General features: G+C 37.4%; 2 protein-coding genes across 3 annotated transcripts in view; one reads left to right on the forward strand and one right to left on the reverse strand.

The window, feature by feature from the left end:
- Positions 1 to 6: 6 nt before the first annotated feature.
- On the forward strand, positions 7 to 3,753 carry LOC132175714 (uncharacterized). The gene is made up of 2 exons (XM_059587736.1): positions 7 to 2,231; positions 3,350 to 3,753. The coding sequence occupies exons 1-2, from the start codon at positions 363 to 365 to the stop codon at positions 3,446 to 3,448; spliced, it is 1,968 nt and encodes a 655-aa protein (XP_059443719.1). The 5' UTR covers positions 7 to 362; the 3' UTR covers positions 3,449 to 3,753.
- A 5,063-nt stretch (positions 3,754 to 8,816) lies between these two features.
- LOC132174860 (uncharacterized) overlaps positions 8,817 to 15,176 on the reverse strand; it is a 6,522-nt gene continuing 162 nt past the window's right edge. Inside the window, exons 1-8 of one of the 2 annotated variants that reach the window (XM_059586580.1) lie at positions 12,391 to 12,498; positions 11,735 to 11,890; positions 10,827 to 10,933; positions 10,640 to 10,681; positions 10,446 to 10,533; positions 9,722 to 9,818; positions 9,281 to 9,381; positions 8,817 to 9,166 (exon numbers count right to left, since the gene is read on the reverse strand). In XM_059586580.1, the coding sequence (XP_059442563.1) occupies positions 9,043 to 9,166; positions 9,281 to 9,381; positions 9,722 to 9,818; positions 10,446 to 10,533; positions 10,640 to 10,681; positions 10,827 to 10,933; positions 11,735 to 11,865 (690 nt within the window). In that variant the 5' untranslated portion in view covers positions 11,866 to 11,890; positions 12,391 to 12,498 and the 3' untranslated portion in view covers positions 8,817 to 9,042. Of the gene's footprint in view, positions 9,167 to 9,280; positions 9,382 to 9,721; positions 9,819 to 10,445; positions 10,534 to 10,639; positions 10,682 to 10,826; positions 10,934 to 11,734; positions 11,891 to 12,390; positions 12,499 to 15,176 lie in introns of those variants that run through there. The other variant, XM_059586581.1, reaches the window with a different exon arrangement.

Raw genomic sequence — 15,176 nt, forward strand, 5'->3', positions numbered from 1 at the left:
GGAGAGGGGGGAGAAGAGTAATGACATTTTGGAGAGGGACCAGACCCCACAAAACAGCAACAACTTCTCATTCATCATCTTCTATCAACCTCTTTTATATCCAAAAAGAACTCTTTCCGAGTCTGACACACCACACCACACCACACCACACACAGCTTCAGCAGAATCCGAATAAAATCTATCTCCTCTCTCTGAATTGCCTTCACTGAATTGCCCTTGTACCAGACAACATTGCAGGAAACATTAACCTTAAAACAACAATCTCTCTCTTTCTGTCTCGGAAACTGAAGCCTTTTTTTTTGGGGGTTTAGCCGAGGAAATCTCTGAAACTGACACTGAAACAGAAAGTCAGAGAGTGGGAAATGGAGTTAGTTCCATACTCGGACCCAAACTCCAAAAACTCAAGCTCCCCAACCCCACCGTGGCAAGACATGTTCCGATCCGCCTCCAACCGCAAACCGTCCGAAACCCCATCCCCATCACCACCTCCCCAACCCAACGCGTCGCAGTCGCCACCACAAACTCGGGCGCCACCACCACAAAACCCAGATCACACACTCTCCGGGGACCCCCAGGTCCGGCTCGCCCTCTACATCGCCATGGCCCACGCCGGCGTCGCCTTCGCCATCTTCATCCTCTACTTTGTTTGCAAAGTCCTCGAGCAGTATCTCCGCCCCATCCAATGGGCCGTGCTCTGCTCCATCCCTCTCAGAGGCGTTCAACAAACACTTGTCTCCTTCTGGTCCGAACCCCTGACACTAGGCCTCACAGAAACCGTTCTCGCCGTCCCAGTTGCGATTTTCAAAGTTTTCGTTGACACCCTCATCGAAATTCGCCTTCTTTGCTTCCGGGTCATTCTCAGAAAGCCGAAATCCGACACCCCGCGACGGTTCCGTAGTGGGTTTTCGAAGCTACTTCGGTTGCTCTTGTCGTTTGGGATGTTCATCGTAGCTTATGAGAGGCTTGGGGCTATTGGGTCTTTGGCGTTGATCGGATTAGGGTTCCTGTTCAGCTCCAAGGGGGTGGATTCCACAATGTCGGCCGTGACGTCGTTTCGGAGCAATAGCTTTCGCCGTAGCGCGATCAGTGCGTTTTTCACTCGTGGGGTATTGAAGAGGTTGAAAACCATTGTGGCAATTGGGCTTATTTTTGGAATGATTGTTGGGTTTTTAACTGGGGTCATATTCTTCTCGTACAAGATTGGCGTTGAAGGAAAAGACGCCGTGATTTCGTTGAAACTACACGTCGAAGAGAGCAACTATGCTGAGAGGATTGGTGTGAAGAAATGGATGGATGAGAATGATGTGCCTGGGATGGTGGATAAGTACACTACTCAGTTCTATGAGACTGTGTTTGATCAGGTTGATAGTTTGGCAATGCAGTATAATATGACTGAGCTTGTGACCGGGATTAAGCATTTCGTGATAAGGACACCGGTTAACTCTTCGGTGCATTCGACAGCTTTAGTTAGTCCTTCGCCATATGAAGAGAAGCTCTTGAGCTTGAGGAATCGGATTAGTCAAAGGGAATGGGGGCAGATATATACAGAATTGGATGATATATTTAGGGAACTGATAATCACAAGGGAGGATTTGGTCGTGAAGGCTAAAGAGTTTGCGGTTAAAGGTATGGATGTGTCACAACGTGTGTTTGCAAGTAGTAGAACCGTGTTAGGCAGTGGTGCAAAGTTTGTATTTTCCATTGGAAATTCAATACTCTCTGGAGCGGTGGAGGTGTTCAATTTTGTGTCTCAGTCAATGGTGTTTTTCTGGGTGTTGTATTATCTGATCACATCGGAGTCTGGTGGGGTGACTGAACAAGCTATGTGTATGGTTCCTATGTCAAATTCGGCGAGGGTTAGATGTGTGGAAGTTCTGGACAAAGCGATTTCTGGTGTGCTTTTGGCCACTGCCGAGATTGCATTTTTTCAGGGATCTGTCACTTGGCTTTTATTTAGACTATACAAGATACATTTCGTGTACATGTCAACTGTGCTTGCATTCATCAGCCCTCTGTTTCCAATTTTTCCAGCTTGGTTTGCCACAATTCCAGCAGCTCTGCAACTTTTGGTGGAAGGCAGATACATATTAGCCATTAGCTTGTCCATTATTCATCTTGTGCTTATGGACTATGGTGCATCGGAAATACAGGAGGATATACCTGGTCATAGTGCCTATCTTACAGGGCTTAGCATCATTGGCGGAATGACATTGTTCCCTTCTGCACTTGAGGTAATATTTATCTTTTATTTTTGTTTTCCTTCTTACAGCATTATCATGATTTGTGCTTTTAGGTATTCTCATTGCAAGTTTCTTCTTTAGTCAATCTGTGATTGTCAGCTCCTAATGCAATCTTAAAGTATATCTCCCTTGGTTTGTTTTCAATAGACATGCAGCATGCCTATTAGATAATTGAAGTTAAGCCACTTTCTATGCAATGAACTTGGAATTTTGTTTGGAAACTGGAAAGATGCAGCATCATTTTCCAAATGAGCTGTAATTGATGTGCAGAAAGCGTGTTAATCAATTAAAATTGAATTCTGATGATAAATGTGGTTTGCTCTTTAGAAAATTGCCTACTTGAATTAAATGAGTTCCAAGTTAGTTTGATTACGATCATGTTTTCTTCGTAGTGAACTAAATTTTCATCTGGAAAAGTGCACTTTCAGATGAAAAAGCTACAAATGACTTTGCTTGTAGTGAAAAATTCACGAGTCAAATCTCTAAGTACAGACGGTTTTCTTATAGAGTATGATGACCCAAGTCTACTTAAGACCCCTTATTCACATAAACTTGCAGCTCTCCTTTCTTTGGTCATACCTGTATTCTTCTGCCAAATTTGTTAATTTGTCTAATGAAATTGATGAAGTTTGGTTATGTTTGTAACTGATGGTTGCTTGTTTGCTTGAACTTTTATCTGTTGTTAAAGAATGGGTGAAAGAATTATCAACCAAGTGTTTGTTTAGGACTAGTTTCCTTTTTACTGAACTCTGTCTTTCTGTGAATTTGCTCCCTTTAATGAACAAGGGTTAAATGGCCTCGTATGATCATGAAAACAATCGTAGGACTTTGTTAATTTAGATTTATATCCTTAAATCACAATTTACGTGCTCATACTCATATTATTCTGCCAATGTGATTGTTTTTTTTTTCAATGACAAATTCATGATGTTTAATTTTAGTCTTTTTTTTCTTTTTCTTTTTTTTTTTTCAAATTAAATTAATGGCATCTGTTTATTTTTGTTGTTGTTGGTAAATGGTCTTATTTGTAGCTTCTGTGCAGAACTTGTCATAATGTTCTACTGATTATGCTTGCTGGTTTGTTTGGACCTGTGTTTATTGTTCAACAGGGAGCAATTATGGGTCCTCTGATAACTACAGTTATGATTGCTCTTAAAGATTTGTATGCAGAATTTGTTCTGGAAGAACACAAGGAGAAGGACAAGTAGATTGCAACAAAGCCTTTGCCAGCTCTTACTTTGTATTTATTTGCTAGGAATGGAATGGAACACACCACACAGTTGATGCAATCACATGATTCTTTGACACTTTCAGATTGGCTCATTTGGGATGTTGTTTTTACTTCCAAGCCTTCCTCTTTTCCCATTTGTTTTAACAATAGATGGATCATTGTATTCTTTATGTTTTTAGCAGCATGGTAGAGCAAAAGTTGTAGAGTGTTTATCCATGTAACCATGTAAGAATTTGGCTTGTTCTTTTTGGAACATGTAAAATTGAGTGTGATTTTTCAGTGTGTTTAAATGGGCACTTAGCACACATAATGCATACAACACCAATCGAGCTCTTGATGTTTTTCAGTGTAAAACGAGATAAAGGGAAAGATCCAAAACTGTTGCAATTTCACATATTTCAATGTCTACCACCTCACCAAACAACAAGAGCCCTTGATGTGATTAAGTTATGGCAAGGTGCTTGAGACAACATTAGGAAGCTATTGGAAACTATGGCATATTAAAACAAAATAAAAAAGAGTATTGAGCATCAGAAGGCAAGCTTTGAGACTTCTAGCCCCATTAAACGGCCAAGTATTGCAGACAACACAATTGCAAAGGCAATCAGTATATGCAGCATACACTATATATCACCCAATTCAAAAGATCAAACAACACAAATAACATCCTCACAACCATATTATGCATGGTTAGTTCATGGGCTCCAACAAGCAGAGCTAAAACATATCCTAGACTTTCAATGGTATAATGGGACATTAATAAAAAGGAAAGAAACCCCTAACTGAGACTCACCATTCGTAGCTTCTCTTCAGCTCTTTCTTTCTTTATTTGCTCAAGCTCAAGTATCAGAACTGCTTCGTCATCCTCATCATCATCACTAATACATATAAAACACATTAAAAAAAAAAAAAAAAAAAATAGTGATGAATCCCAAAGGTATATCATTGCAGGCAAATGCTAAAACACAAATGAGCAATTCAGTCAATAGGAAAACGGGTTGCGATTGAAGTAAAACATGCATATGAATACAATTTTTAAAAAGAACTTTCTCAAACTATATATACGTATTGGGAACCAATTATAATTTTGCAATGTCATGCCCCCTCCCTTTCTCTTTCTAAAAGCAGTTGCAAATGCTCAAGTACAGTATAAAGGAAATAATCAAAACGTAAACAGAGAGCACAAAGACAACCATTGTGAAATGAGTTCCAATACTGAACAAGGCATGCAGAAGCCGAGAATCGGCACAGTAAGCAACCCTTACTTCTCTTCCCCTTTTCCCAAAAGGAGATGACTTCCCCTCCTGCGATCTCTGTCATCTGGAACAATATACATTTAATTCAAGTAAAAAGGAATAACGAATGCGTTGCAACACACAATCAACGCATCTAAAATAACAACTTGAAGGATTGCGATATTCTTCTTCTTTATTCAGAAAAATATTTACATCGATCACGCAACTTTAGAATTTCTCAGTACTGTATGTCTGTGAATGCTAGATTGGGTTTGCAGCTTGCTGGGTTTCCAATTTCATTCTAAGAACGACTAGTCGTAGGCTTTTATGATTCCAAACACAAAAACTTAAGTTTTCCTTTTCCACCGACTTCGGACTCTTAAGGGCGGGAAAATTTCAACCTCAACGTCTAATTTTTTATGTCCGAGTCGTTGTTGGCTTTTATAAATCCCCGCAAACTCCTCCGGCCGCCTTAGTTAGAACCGACATTGGCAACTCCTCTCCTACTTCGAATTGTACAAGGGCCTTATAAAATTCCCACTCACCTCACATCTTTTCCTTCACTACTCCAAGATACTCCAAGAAACCCAAATCCTTCCGAGTCGTTGTTGGCTTTTATAAATCCCCGCAAACTCCTCCGGCCGCCTTAGTTAGAACCGATATTGGCAACTCCTCTCCTACTTCGAATTGTACAAGTGCCTTATAAAATTCCCACTCACCTCACATTTTTTCCTTCACTACTCCAAGATACTCCAAGAAACCCAAATCCTTTTTCTTTCTTTTAGTTTTCTCTCGGTTTTGATGGCGGGTCTTACTCAAATGTCCTGCAAATCCAATTCCGATCAATCGTGTTTACCCTGCAAACCCGAAACCAGAAATTTCATCATGGCCATATATGATTTTTGGATGGAGAGCATCCCAGACGCTCTTTCATCGGTTCCTTTGGAGGCCATAACATCCGATGACATCAGTTACTCTTCCTCTTGCTCTGAGACTGAAAATAACGCAAAGATTAAGGGACCCATCTTCCATGATTTTTTAGGTGTTGCGGAGAGCGATCATGTTGAAGTCGGTAAAGCTGAAGGAGTAGTACTTGGGAGCAAGAAGCCATCTGAGTTGGAGGATGTTTCGTTGGGTTTGAAGTTGAGTTGCGCTTCTTGCCTCACCACAAAGAGGAAAGCGTGCGAAAACTCTGCGACGAAGCTCACTCCTCCTTCATCCAGCACTCGTGGGATCAAAAGGATGAAACATAATTGCCAGGAAGTTTCATTGGAATTGAAGCTTGGGTTTGATCCCTGGGTTATCAAGAAGACGATTCAAACAAGCGATGTTGGGGACTTGGCGAAGCTCTTGCTGCCGGCGAGATTGGTAAAGCAGCATATTTTTCCGATGTGGGATGCAGAAACCATTAAAAAGATTCAGGATGGTTTAGGTGTAGTTGTTTGGGATAGTGATACAAAATCTGAACACCAAATGGAATTCAAACAATGGAAAAGTGGGAGCTATGTCCTCATCAAACAATGGACCAAGCAATTTGCGCTTAGAAGGAACCTGAAGAAGGGTGATGAGGTCGGACTTTACTGGGATCAAAGCAATTCAAGATTTAATTTCAGCCTTCTCAAGCAGCTTTGAGCATGGAAGCTTCAAGACTATACATTTTTAGCTTTTATAATCCACGTCTTTTTTTTTTTTTTTAAAGGCAATGTCTGTTTTCTGTTTATTTTTTTATAGTTGTAAAACATAACTAGTGATCTTCAGCCTTTTCTTGTTGGTCAGGGAAAGAAAAAGAGAGGAAAATTTGCTATTAATGTAAACTCACAAATATATAAATTGCTTATGAAATAAATGCTCTGATTTTGTGTTCTCTGTTTGGATCAAAGGAGAAACTTTCAATCAAGATAATCACTTTCAATCCCTTATAATTGTTAAATGCATAATTATTTACCTCATATAAAAGCCATATAACAACAAAAACATGTACATGTACAAAATGCCACATTAGCTTGACAACTAACCAAAAGAAACAGGGTGGCACTACCCCTATCTATCACTTGGGTGTGGCTTAATTTCTTCTGCACGAAAGAGTGAGTTTCACCATCCTTGAAATAAGTTTTGGGTATGGTTGAATCGTCCTTTTAAAAAGTTTTCAGAGTGGCTCAGACCACCACGAAAACTGTGGTAAGGGTTGGCCAAACCACTCTTCACTTAAAGGTGAGTTAAGTCATCTCCAAAAACTCTCTAATGGGATGGTATGGGCACTCTTCAAGTTAAGGGTAGTTTGATCACAAAAAAAAAAACTCTGCAAGGATGAGTCATGGGGTGGTACAATCACATATTACAATTATTCCCTATTGCAAATGCCTTTCGAATTCGTCCCATGAGTTAAAGCCAACTTTCTACTAATAACATTACTAATTCTTTTTTTTTGCCTTTTCTCGAGCCGTCTTTGAGCCTCATTAGTTGATACCAATAGAACAAGATTTAAAAACAATTATATAATTATTATTTTATTGGAAAAAGTTCACATACTTTCCTCAAACTACCACTTAATTGCAATGTCCCCCCCAAACTTTCAATTGTGACAATGTACCCCTCAAACTACTAAAACATTGTTAATGTCCCTCAATGACGAAACTACCCTTAGTAAAATAAAATAAAATAAAAAACTAAAACTGAAAAAAATTTTTAATTTTTTTTTTTAAAAAAAAAACTCTAAGGAAAAGCCAAATTAAAAAAAAAAAATCCTTTTTATAAGAAAAAAATTAAAAAGTTTTCAATTTTTTTTATAAAAATTGAAAATTTTCGTTTTTATTTTTATTTTTTAATTTTTTAAAATAAAAACTTCCGTTTTAAGAAAAAAAAATAAAAATTTAGGTTTAAAAAAATAAACATTTTCGTTTTTTTAAAACAGAATTAAAAAAAAAAAAAAACCGTATTTTTTTCTTAATAAAAATTTCCATTTAAAAAAAATTAAAAAATTTTCGTTTAAAAAAATAAAAATGAAAAACAAATCGTTTTTTTTAAATAAATAAATTCTTTTTTTTTTAATTAAAATTTTCGTTTTAAAAACAATTAATTTTTTTTTTATATTTTTCAAATTTATAGGGGTATTTTTGTCTTATTGATAAATATATATATATAAGGACATTTTTATCTTTTTGCTAGCCTTGAAGAGGACATTGACAATGTTTTGGTAGTTTAGGAGGGACATTGTCACAATTAAAAATTTGGAGAAACATTATCACAATTAAAAGTTTTGGGAGGACATTGTCAATTGAGTAGTAGTTTAAAGGGGTATATAGACTTTACCCTATTTTATTCTAGTAATTTTTCTTTGACCATCCTATACCAATTAAAATCAAGCCCCATTTATTTCGGTTTAAAATATTTTTTTAAAAAAAGGTTTTTATTTTTTGGTGTATTGAGTGTTTGACCGAGCTTAAAATAACCTTACTAATTTTGTTTTCCTTTTCTCTGGTGCCCTTGAGCTTTATTAATTGATACCAATAGGACAAGATTTTAAAAACAATTAAAACCAAGCCCCATTGTTTCGGTTCAAATTATGGAAAAAGGTTTTTCTTGTTTTTGAGTGATTGATGCAACGTAAAATATTGGTCAATTTGAAAATACTTTCAATTGACCAAGAAAAATGCAATACTCCAAAAATAAAATTTCTTTTCAAAATAAACAATTTATAAAAAATACGCCTGAGTTCTAAATCAAGGTATGTTAATTGTATTTTCGAAAAAGAAAAAAAATACATGGACGATCGATCACTGTTGTTGACCACGATAGTGATTGGAGTTTCTTGTATTCTAAAGACAGAAACCTACATACTCTTTTCTTGAGGTATAACCATATATAAAACCTTGTTTTTCGTTATTATTATTTCATCAACCATCATTTAAATACAAGACTACAAGTAGTCCCCACAAAGGTCCTTTCACGATTCTGTGCCCAAATTGTAAGCAATATGAGTAGGTAATTGCATTGAATATTAAATTTCGCAAAAAACTTTTTACGCAAAACACATCAAACGCCAGTGTTGGAGACAACACAGCAGCAAAGACAGTCAGTATATGCAGCATGTAGTATATATAACCCAATTCAAAAGATCAAACAACTATTGCCAACATATATTTCATAATCCAATTCTGAACAATAACTAGATCCATATCCATATCCAGCACAGCAATTTGCTATATTTTAGTACATACAATCATTGCATATCATAGTGCTCAGAAAAAAAAAAAAAAAAAAAAGGTTCATTCCATATCACAAGTTTCTCTAAACTCAACATTGCTCAAGCTTCTACCCTCAAGACTTGAACAATATACTATTTCATGTATTTGTGCAGGAATTTCCGGTGGAAGTCATTCCTGATGGTGTCATTAATGAAGCGCTTTGGAGTCTTGGTTTCACCACGGGCCTGATTCTTAAACACCACGTCATCGTCCCACCTAAGCCAATGAATGCATGCAAAACAATGCATTAGAACAAGACTACATTAAAACTAAAAATTATTAAGAAAGTTCCTACATTAGATCACAAAATTCAATTTTCCCGCCACTAACCTTCTTTTCACATTAAAAGATGTTGGATTATTGATCAGTGGGTTTCCCCGAAGAAGCTCTGCTTCCTTAACTTTAAGCTCTTCCTCCCGCTGTTGTCGCTCCTATAGACAGACGCACAAAGCATATTTGTCATAACTACTGTAGCCAAAGCCATAGATACATAAAGGTGACGAGCATACAAATTTTAGAAGAAATCCACTGCAACGTATACTCATCCCCTTCTAAACAAAATAACTCCCATACTCTCAGTGATGTAAGACACCAGAAAACAACGACTACTTTTGACCAGCCAGCAGCAAATAACATCCTCAAAACCATATTATACATGGTTAGTTCATGGGCTCCAACAAGCAAAGCCCAAATATATCCTAAACTTTCAATGGCATAATGGGACATCAATAGAGAATAGAGAATAGAGAAACCCCTGAGAGTGAGACTCACCATTCGTAGCTTCTCCTCAGCTCTTTCCTTCCTTATTTGCTCAAGCTCAAGTATTAGAGCTGCTTCGTCATCCTCATCATCATCGTCGCTTTCATCACTAATACATATAAAACACATTTAAAAAAAATAGTGATGAATCCGAAAGGTATATCATAGCAGATGCTAAAACACAAATGAGCAATTCAGTCAATAGGAAAACAGGTTGCGATTGAAGTAAAACATGCATATGAATACAATTTTATAAAGAACTTTCTGAAACTATACGTATTGCTCAAAGAAAGAAGGAACCAATAATTTTGCAATGTCATCCTCCCTCCCTTTCTCTTTCTAAAAAGAAAAGAGCCTAACCCATCAGTTGTAAATGCAAATGCTCAAGTACAGTACAAAGGAAATAATCAAAATGTAAACAGAAAGGACACAGACAACCATTGTGAAATGAGAGGCATTAACTTATTGCATGCCGCCTGAGTTCCAATACTGAACAAGGCAGAAGCCGAGAATCGACAACAGTAAGCCTTACTTCTCTTCCCCTTTTCCCAAAAGGAGAAAACAAAATGCACTCTATAAGTTAAGATCCTTTATTCAATTCAAAAGTTCATCACTTATATATATATATCATGCATGAAACAGGCCTTCTTAGCACATCCAAATTTAATTACTTGAAACAACTCAATGATCAAAAGTAGACTATAGTTAGATGTATCGGCCAGGCCAGAGTAATAACCTCTCATCATCACTTTTTACATCCACATCAGAATCATCGGCATCTACATTACGTGGAACAATACGATCTTCAGCGTCCCTCTTTGTCCCTGTAAAAATTAATGATCTATGTAGTTAATAGACAACTTAAAGTATATATTGGAATCATTCATAAATTGATATACACATCAGGATCAGGGGATTCAGTAAATTCACCTTCCAATAGGAGATGACTTCCCCTCCTGCGATCTCTGTCATCTGGAAAAATATACATTAATTCAATTAAAAAGGAATAAAGAATGCTAGCAAGTGCGTTGCAAACACAATCAACATTTCTAAAATAAGAAGTTGCAGGATTGCAAAAGGCTGGTAAGATATTCTTCTTCTTTTTTCCTTTTCTTACCAATATAGGACTTATCCTTTGACGAGAAATGCCTCCGCTCACGGTCTTCAAGCTCGTCACGGAGGTTCCTCTTCTGCAACTCATCCTGGGTGTCTTGCCCTTCCTTTCTGAAGGTGCATACAACAATCAGAAAAAATTTCACACATTGTCATGAAGGAGAAACACTTGCATGCATATGACCATAAATGTAGAGTAGAATACCGGAATCTCTCTTCATTTATGGACATTTGAGATATAAATGAATGGTCAGGTATATGAGATATGAAGAACGAAAAATTGAAATCTCATACACACACACACATAAAATATATATCACTACCAAAAACAAATGTAATATCTTAAAATCTTGAACCAGCCTATCACTAATAAACAAACATTAAAAGAATAAAGAAGAATAAAGAATAAAAAAGCAAACATTTTAGACCAATTCCTATCTCTTTTTAACTGTTCTACAACATCCCAGATTTCCTCAGCTAACAATGTTTTTGAGATCTCCTCAGAACTAATAATTCATTCAGCAGAAACATTGAATCTCTGTCAGGAGATTAAACAGAAATACACATATTTCTGCCACTGACTCATAAATGACGCAGATTTCCAAGTTATGAAGTCCCCCCACCCCCCCCAAAAAAAAAGAAAAAAAGGAAAAAAAGAGGTTACAGACAGATGTTAAATATACATGTGTAAGTGAAAAAGAATTTAGTGGTGTTTCCAATATTCTACCCAGTGATCTCACTTAAAAGATTTCATAAGGGGTTTATCTCCTCAACATCAGAGGACCATTACAAATAACTCAAATTGCAAAAATGCTCAAGCATACTTCTATAGAAATTCTACTCATTTTACAGAATATAAACTGCTCAAGACAGGTATCTAGCAAAACAGCACACAATGAGAAAGAAACTTACCTTGGTTTTAAAGCTGTATGAGACGCAAGGTCCCTTGACGAGAATTTCTGGGAGGGACCAAAAATCCGAGTACCGCCTTGCTCGTTACCACCTTTCGCAGGAGCCCATGTGGGTCGAGCCGCAGTTGTCATATCTCCTCACAGCACTCACGTATACCTATCAACACACAACACCGCAAACTATACTTCAACAAAAAAACCCTTCCGAAAATATCATATTGACAGTTGACACTTAAATGCGCATTCACGGTATAAAGCATAAACTACAATCACCAAGAAGACCAAGATGATTAAGCTCAAAATCCACAATCGAAAATTAAAAGATTTACAAGCTAAACCGACGCCTATTACAGTTCTAATCACAAGGGTATTCCGCTCAAATTACATTATTGAATCCATTCAAAGCAACCAAAAGAACGACCGAAATTACATAAAGAAAGAAAAAGGAACAAAACCCCATTTCAATGTTTGGATTTTGCGTGTTGAAAGCTAGGGGTCAGCCGTGAAGCGAGTGAAATTTACATTTTTAGGTTTTTCCGAACTTGCTTTTCACGCCAACCAAACAGAAAATTACTCATGAATTTAGGGCAAAATTGGCATGAGAAGCATAAGAGATTGAAGCCGTAATTATTGAGAGATTAGGGTTTAAGTTTTCACCTTTCACTGTTCTTCGAATTCGATTGGTCTCCGATCTGAGAAGAGAGAAGAGAGAAGAGCGAGCGAGAGAGAGAGAGAGACTTAAAAGATGAATGGGTCGGTCGATGGGTGACGATGGGCTGGGTGACCCGTTAAGCCCGGACGGCTGAGTAAGAAGGCCTGGTGATGGTCCTTCGGCCAGGAGTAAAGCTTTTGGGCCATGCTCGGGTTTGGAAATTTAGGCCGGGCCGAACCCAACATAGAGATAAATGCTACATTATTTTTTTTTTTGAGCTAAAACGTGGAATTTTCATCGATACTCAAAGAGGAAGTACAGATTGCTCTAGAGTCAAGAGCAAGGAGTTCACCGCATCAACGACCATCTTCGCATCTCTCACAAACTGACCTGTTCGAAACCCATGGCGCTGCATAACTGGGTAGCATCTAGTGCTGCGATAGCTTCGGCTACGTTCTTACTCTCACACTCTTTGCACATTTCTTGACGTAACAATGAAAAATACAATTAAATTTTGGATAGATTATTATTAGAATCAACAACGTTATTTGAAATGCTTTTCTTAAATTAAGAAGTGAAATATAAATGATTTATTTAATAATTTAAGTTAGACTTCAATATCTAATAGTATATATATTAACACATAATAAATTTAATACTACCTCATCTAAACCTTTTAAGTGGTGTGATATATGCTTGGATGCAAAATAATAAAATATACTGTTAAATAAAATATTACTTTTTTTTTAATTTTTATTTAATTCCTATTTGAATTACTTAAAAATGAGAAACTTAGGCCCTGTTTGCCTAAGGAACGGAGCGGTACTATAGCTGGAATGGTACTGTTCCAGCTACAGTACTGGTACTGTAGATGTACTGAAAAGCCCCTCTCCTATTTTCAAAAAAAACTGAAAAGCTCCTCACACACCCCAATAAGCTTTATTCCTATCTAACGAAACCACCTGAAAAGCCCTTCTCCTTTTTTTTCGTTGAAAGAGAAAGAGGAGTTTAGGAACATTGCGGAAGAAGAAGTTGTAGATGCAGTTTTGTTTTTGTTTTTTTTTTTTTTTTTCGTTGAAAGAGAAATAGGAGTTGTGGGAGAAGCCTACTAGAAGAAGAAGCTGGAGATGCTTTTTTTTTTTTTCTTCTTTTTTTTTCGTTGAAAGATGAGAGAAAGAGGAGTTGTGGGAGAAGCCTACTGGAAGAAGAAGCTGTAGATGTAGTTTTGTTTTTTTTGTTTTTCTTTTTCGTTGAAAGAGGAGAGAAATAGGAGCTGTGGGAGAAGCGTTCTAGAAGAAAAAGCTGTAGATGCAGTTTTGTTTTTTGTTTTTTTCTTTTTCGTTGAAAGAGGAGGGAAAGAGGAGTTGTGGGAGAAGCGTTCTAGAAGAAGAAGCTGTAGATGCAGTTTTGTTTTGTTTTTTTTTTTGTTTTTTCCTTTTTCGTTGAAAGAGAAAGAGCAGTTGTGGGAGAAGCCTACTAGAAGAAGAAGCTGTAGATGCAGTTTTGTTTTGTTTTTTTTTTTTAATTTTTCGTTGAAAGAAAAGGAGGAGTTAGGGGGGTGGTTCGGTAGTTTGGTTAGATAGGAACAAATTTCTGCAACTTATTGGGGTGCGTGAGGGGCTTTTCAGTACATTTATAGTATCGGTATTGTAGTTAGAACGGTACTATTTCAACTACAGTACCGCTCCGTTCCTTAGGCAAACATGGCCTTAGAGATTGCATGATTAGACGTTTATGAGTTGATAGGAAGGACAAAGTCCCGAAGAATTGCAAACCAACTTTTTGCTTTTCATAGTTTGAATGGTACTTTGTCTCAAAGAATAAATATGGATAGCACACTCTATTTGTCCCTTTTTCACCTTTTTCCAATTTATTTGTTTTTTTTTTTTTTTTTTTTTTTTTTTATTTTAAAAAAAAAAACAATAATATTGGGAAAGGAATACAAATAAAAGAGCTAGGAAAATAACCAAAAGAGTTGTGCTAGCTAGGCAGCCCATTTAGGTGCAATATGTGCTCTACTATTGGCTTTCCCGTAAATCTTTGAAGCTTTCGATTATGGTGCAATGGATGTATTCGATTGTGGCAATGGACCCTTTTGCATGACTATTTGTTTAAGTTTCCTTCTAATTTGTTTCAAAATGTTCTAACTTGTATGTCACTCTTAAAAATTAATATAGCAGTTCACATTATACTTGTTACGTTAGTTACTATAATTAGGGGTGGGCACGGGTCGGTTCGGGGCGGATTTCTGCAGTTTTCCTACCCGAACCCGCACCCTGCGGGTTGGAAAATTTCAACCCGAGTGTCTGGCACAAGGAACAAAATCCGCGCGGGTCGGGGTAGATCGGGGCGGGTTGTGCGGGTTTCTTTCTTCTTCTCTTTCTTCTCCTCCATTTTCATTTCTTCTGCAGATTTATCATCTATTTTCCTTCTAAACAAACAACCCAACAATCAGAAGTTGCTAAACCCCAAGATCTCTTGGATCCCCATTCATGAAAGAGTTCTAGAGAAGAAAAAAACCTGGATCGGCGGAGGTTGAGCGGCGGCGCAAATGAGAGAAGAGTCGTACGAGGGAGAGGAAGAGAGACGAGAGAGAGGGAGAGAGGCGAGACAGCAGAGAGAGAGAGGCGAGACTGAGAGGAAGAGAGGAGAAGGGGGAAAAAAAAAAAGTGGAAAGGGGGAGGCGGCTGGAGAAAGGTAGGGTTTTTATTTTTTAAGTTTATTTGATTAATGCGGGGCGGGGCGGGGCGGGTCGGGTATCCGGGGGAAAATTTTGTTATAACCCGTAACC

This window comes from Corylus avellana, chromosome ca3, assembly GCF_901000735.1.
Source record: "Corylus avellana chromosome ca3, CavTom2PMs-1.0".
Lineage (NCBI taxonomy): Eukaryota > Viridiplantae > Streptophyta > Magnoliopsida > Fagales > Betulaceae > Corylus > Corylus avellana.

What these genes read in the sequence shown, in the direction of transcription:
- LOC132175714 (XM_059587736.1), top strand. Translation starts at nt 363, where the DNA reads ATGGAGTTAGTTCCATACTCGGACCCAAACTCCAAAAACTCAAGCTCC. An exon ending in TGTTCCCTTCTGCACTTGAG is followed by an intron (nt 2,232 to 3,349) that starts GTAATATTTATC and finishes ATTGTTCAACAG; the next exon opens with GGAGCAATTATGGGTCCTCT.